This window comes from Buceros rhinoceros, unplaced genomic scaffold, assembly GCF_000710305.1.
Source record: "Buceros rhinoceros silvestris isolate BGI_N320 unplaced genomic scaffold, ASM71030v1 scaffold11834, whole genome shotgun sequence".
NCBI lineage: Eukaryota > Metazoa > Chordata > Aves > Bucerotiformes > Bucerotidae > Buceros > Buceros rhinoceros.
The window spans coordinates 15,221-20,987 of NW_010408840.1; the positions used below are offsets into that span (position 1 = coordinate 15,221).

Here is a 5,767-nt window from a genome sequence, read left to right on the forward strand (position 1 = left end):
GGTGCCCCCAGCCGCCACATCCTTTGCCACTGGAGACAGCTCAGGGCTGCTCTGGGCCATTCTTGCTGCTGGGTGAGTGCCTGGCTGAAAGGACTGCTCCGGCTTCAAGCCTGACTTGCCCAGGGGCTGCTTCTTTAGAGCGCCACAGCCCTGCCGCTGTGAGTCCTCCTGTGCCTGCAGTTGTGCTGCCCTCAGGATGCCCATTTATATCTCATACCTCCGGTTAAGTTTAACTCCATTCCAAAGCGGCGTACACCGAGCGGGGAAAAGGCCCTGTTTCTACTGGCGTACGCTGTCCCCCAGGGGAGACAGACAGGTTGGGGACGGGACGCCGTGTTGGTCTTGGTGGCAGGCTCTTACTGCGTGAGCTGTCCTGGACGTGCACAGCTTTTCTAAGTAAGTGATCTTTAAGTCGCTTTTCACTTTGGCTGACATCTCTTTCCATTTGACTACGGTCACATATCAACGTGATTATATTTCTTCAGCTTGAAAAAAATCCCCCCCTCCATGGCTCTGCCGCGGTGCGCAATTTGTGCATTTGCAGGCGTGTGCTAAGGTGTGTTGACAGAGGAGAACTTGGAACAGCCCACAATGTGCAGTAACTGCTTGGGGTTCATGTGCGTCTGTCCTGGGGAATAACACACCCCCAGGTCCCTGGCTGGGCTCGGGGAGGAGCGCTGTCCTGTCTGGAGCAGTCCTGCTCTGTGGCTGCAGATGGGCTGCCCTTTTTGTTTCACTGGAGAAAAAAAAATGCACAAAAATAGATCTGTTTTCCTGCAAACAGTGGTTGAAAGATATAGTCTGTGTACAGTCAGCAACTGCACATGACTGCAGAGGGGTGTATTTGCTGCCATGGAACCCTTGGGACTGCCAGAGGCCAGTGGTCGTGTGACTGCCCTCTGCTGCGGGAAGGCTTCTGAGAGCGCTGTGTGCTCTGGTTTGGGGAAGCTGCTGTTCAGGGAACAGCTGTCCTTAGCCTGGGTCTGCGCTGGCAAGGGGACTACACCCTGTACCAGTAAAGCTGGGCTGGGGACGCTCTGTCAGCGTAAACTCAGGCCTTAGTCATCGAGTGTCACCCGGCAGCCTCAGGGTTCTGCAGAATGGGGCAGTGCTGATCGTGGGATTTGGTTAAAACCTCCCCAGAACGTGTCTTTGCAAGGCACTGCTCTGCTGCTGCTATTTTTTTTACTCTGGACACTTGTGGTTACTCAAACTGGCTGAGGAAGGAAGATGAAAGGATTGCTTCATTTTCCTGCAGATTGTTCCTGTATTGGCTTGGCAGTGGGGCCCGGGGGTCCGGACAGGTGGGTGGCACTGCTCTGCACACCAGCAATAGTGTGAGGCCACAACGGCACCTGCTGAAACCATTGCCTGAGGGTTCAGACAGCACTGTGTGTTTTCTGAGGTGTGTTCAGAACAGAAGACCAAAACGAATCTAGCTGAGGGAGTCCTGTCTTTGGGGTGGTGCCCCCAAGTGCCATGCAGGAGATGCCAGCGTGGAACAAGTCACAAGGAAAAGCTGTGGGGCTGTTTTGATTTTTTTTTTTCTTAATATGTATGACCCCACTTACCTACCCCAATCTATGGGAACATCAGTCAAAAAAAAAAGTGAAAGTAAGGCCAAGAAGATAGTAAGACTGACATTGATAGTAATAAACAGTGATGCCATGAAACATTTGCCAGTGCTCAGCACTGATTTTAGCAAACCAAACCAGAGATGTGCTGGGAAAGACCTCAGGTTTCTCTGCTGCCATGTCCCAGTCCTGGCCCTGAACTCACAGCCCGAGGTAACATCCAGGCGCAGGAAGGGTGGGCGCTGGCCCTGTGCCACCCCAGAGGTAATGGGCTCTGGCACTGTACCCCATCTGGAGCACGATCCAGGCACCTCACCTGTCTCCTTGTTCCCTTGCTCCCGCACCATGGGTCGCACCCCTTGGACTGGCAGGGGCGCTTGCTGCCAGGTTTGATGGCACTTCCCAGCTGTGAGCTGCGAGCCCAGGATGCAGGCATCTGCTTTTCGTGTGCATTGGTACCCTGCAGGAACACGGTGACAATTTCCTTGCCCAATGTGTACAGTTACTGGTGGCTGAGGCCAGTACCCTCACAGAAGTGCCGGTTGTAACCGTTTCTGCCTTGGTGCAGGCATCTGATGAACTGTGCAGAGCATGAGTGGAGATACCCTGTTGGTGGTTTATTTAAAGGCAGAAATGTAGGACACATAAAGACAGAAATTAAGGACAAAGGAGGCATATTTTGAATGGCAATAGCTGAAGGAAGGGTTCTAACAAAGGACTTCTGTGGGTGTGTTATTCTGAGAGCCGCATCATGCAGAAACTGCTGGAAGAAGCCCTCAATTTCTCCTTGTTTCTTGACTGCAGGAAATTTCCACCGTAAAGCTTCAGTGATCATGGTGGATGAGCTGCTGTCTGCCTACCCACACCAGCTTTCATTTTCTGAGGCCGGGCTCCGGATCATGATAACCAGCCACTTCCCTCCCAAAACACGTCTCTCCATGGCCAGCCGCATGTTGATCAATGAGGTATGTCTTTTATCTCGCCCGCCACCTCCCCTCCTCCTTCTGAATCTGCCTTTTCCTGTAGCAGCATTTGGGTCAGAATGGAACTCCAGTGTTTCCTCTGAATCTCTGGTAGCACTTCCCCCAGACTTTATCCTTCAGGCACTGGCTTTACTAAATCATCCCATGCCATCTGTCCCCATGGAGATTTTAGCAGAGCAATTTTCAAGATGTTTTGTGGTTATGTTACCTGTAGCTGTTGCTCACAGGAGGTGCCCCCCGCATTGATCTGGGATTAATATCACTTGCAGTTATTTTCTTGTATGGTGCTCCACTGGGTCTGCACTTAGTCTGACCCTGGTCTTGGAGTACCCCTGGAGTCAATTCTACAGCCACTGGTCCTTCTCTTATAGAAGTCATATACGTGAGCAAGCATTGCATTATATCTGATCAAAATTCATCCCTTCTGCTTTTAAAGACAGATTTTTAAAGCAATCTGCACATGTCTTTTTGTTCCTCCCTTTCTCTTTAAATACTAAATTAAAAAAAAATCCGTTTTTCAGCAAGAATTTGTGCCTGTATTCACAGAGACAAAGGCTGATCAACAGCAGGACTTACACCAATGGTGAGTCAGAAGTAGCGATCAAAATACCTATCAAGCATGTGGTTGAGAATGGAACAGGCCCCAGCAACTCTGCCGAGCGGGGCGTGAACGGCACACGGCGGGACGAAGACATGGCTGAGGCTGGGAACGAGACAGAGAATGAGAACGAGGATAACGAGAACAACGAAAATGATGAAGAGGAGGAGGAAGATGATGACGATGATGACCATGAAGGGCCATACACACCTTTTGAGCTACCCAGTAAGAAGCCTCTGCGTTTGTGTGGTTCCAGAAAGCAAAACTCGGTTTGGGTGTGCCAGAAAGCATCACGGGTGCGTGTTGAGGTAGAAGTGTCCCTGAGCGCTTTCGTCAGCCTGCACCTTGGACCCCCAGTTGCCACGGCTGTGGTGCAGACAAGCCAGAACTGTGGGGACTGCTCGTGCCCTTTACAGGCGAGAGAGGGTTTTGGGAGCTCCTGCTCAGATCTCCTCACTTAAACAGCGTAGCTGTAGTTCGAGTAAGGAAAAAAACTGAGCCTCAAAGAGAGGAATTTTGAGGTCCTGTGGACCTTGACACTAGATTCATATTTTGAGAAAGGTTTGCAGGAACCTCTGGAGATTTGTGGTTCAAACCTCCACTCAGAGCAGGTTGGCCAAGGCTGCGTCCAGTCGAGTTTTGATTATCTATAAGGATGAAGGTCCCACAGTCTTTTTGGGTACCTGTTCCAGTATTTGACCACCCTCATGGTAGGAAGAAAAAAAGAAAATGCACAAGTTATGGTCAGATGTCTTTCTAGAACTTGCTTTTTATGTGTTACCTGTAAGAATTTGACCTGGGGAGGGTAGCAGGTGTGCTCTGACCCATTGCTTAACAAACTCTCAGGAAGGCACTTTGCACTCCTTCCCTGTGCCCCTCTCTGCCCTCCCATCTCTGCCATCACACCATGACCTTCTGAACAAAGAACATCTTGCCATTATCTGTTTGGATAGCACTTGGGCTGAGGTGTCCATGGCATCTTGTTTGTTAATGTTAACAAAATAATAACATCTGGACTAAAGCAGACTGCAGTTGTTTCCCTTTTTTTGTTTTACAGATGGCAAGATAGAAATCTTGAAGTGGCTCTTCACATGGCCATTGAGTTTTGTCCTGTACTTCACAGTGCCCAACTGTAACAAACCCCACTTGGAAAAATGGTTCATGGTCACCTTTGCTTCTTCTACCCTCTGGATTGCAGCTTTCTCCTACATGATGGTGTGGATGGTACGTAACAACTTAAGCAGAAATCACAGCCTGGGGGTAACAACAGAAGTGGGTTTTGTCAGCTTGAAGAAATGCGTAGGAAGTTCTACATACCTGAATTTTCAGATGAGAAACGTTAAATCGGCTTCCATTTCTACTAGACCGGTCTATGCTGAGAGAAGAAAATTAGGGGCCAGTAGCAACCATCTTTGAATTCAAAGCTGGAATTTCATCCAGATTCTTTAATGTGGGAAAAAACTACAGTTGCACCAGTTTAACTCCTCCTTGTCAGGCAGGGCAGTGTGAAGAGACCCTGACGCTGGTAAGAATCTGGCCTCAGTAGTTTTTCCTTTTCTCGGACAAAGCAAGCTTGAGAGTCGGAGCTGTGAGTGATAACACTTTGAACTCAGCATGAACTAAAGGATGGCGTTCTGCCAAAGTCTTGCACAACAACTCTGGTCAACAGCAACTTAATTCTGCCTTGTTATCCTCAAGGTAGAAGGGCCTAATAAAAACGAACGTGGGGAAACCCAAGCACAGCTGGACTGTTGACGGGGGAGCTCTCTGCCCCGGCTGGGTCTTTGAGCCTGTCAGCTTGCTGCAGGCCTCGTTACATGGTACGTGTAGGTGAAGAGGGTAAGGTGTCCTCGTTAAGATGTCCCCGTTAGGGTTACAGGAGTACTGCAGCCTGGATTGCGTTTCTTCTGGAGTCATCTGCGTGCTTAGGCAGAGTCAGACAGCGGTGGGGCGCTGGCGTCAGGAGAGGGTCTGAAAGGGAAGCCTGGTTCTGGGCTGCTGCACTTGCAGTGGAGTGCACAGTTCATGGCCTGTCACTGCCTGGGAACCGAAGAGTGTGAGGACACCTCGCCAAAGCACTGACCGCTGCTTCCCTGCTGGGAAGGTGAAGGCAACAACAAAAATCTTCACTGCCGTCACAGTTCTCTCTTGTACTAAACGCAAAACTGACTGCCAGGCTTCCCCCGGGATCTAATCAGAGCAGTTACACAAGTGAGGGAATTATTTTGTTTTGGTTTGTTTTCAATAACCATGTTACCCTGAACAGGAGATAGGAAGTCATTTGTTTGCTTCTGCTTTCCATCTGTGGGGATGAAGAGTTTTTCAAGAAAAAAACTATTCCAGATTTCCGTAGCTGAAGTACCAGAGCCCACAGGGTCGCTGTGCTGCTTCTGACATAAGGTTCACATTTCTTGGAATATGCTGCAGCATATGATCATGAGACTTGATCTGAGACTTCAGCAGAGCAATTACATGTGGCTAATAGGGAATGGGCAATTAGACACAGGCATCCACAACATAAAGTGTTCTTGCGTGCTCTTCAGACTGATAAATCGTAGACTGCATAGCAAAGGCAAGAGGAAGTGAAGGGTATCTCCTCCCCACCAGCAGGA

At 49.5% G+C, this 5,767-nt stretch overlaps 1 protein-coding gene across 1 annotated transcript in view; it reads left to right on the forward strand.

Annotated features, from left to right (window-relative positions):
* The window catches only part of SLC24A3 (solute carrier family 24 (sodium/potassium/calcium exchanger), member 3), a gene marked incomplete at its 5' end in the record, with an annotated part of 26,748 nt that overhangs the window by 7,722 nt on the left and 13,259 nt on the right, over positions 1 to 5,767 (forward strand). Inside the window, 3 exons of the mRNA XM_010135011.1 lie at positions 2,379 to 2,539; positions 3,104 to 3,380; positions 4,213 to 4,379. Coding sequence (XP_010133313.1) covers positions 2,379 to 2,539; positions 3,104 to 3,380; positions 4,213 to 4,379 — 605 coding nt within the window. The remainder of the gene's footprint in view (positions 1 to 2,378; positions 2,540 to 3,103; positions 3,381 to 4,212; positions 4,380 to 5,767) is intronic.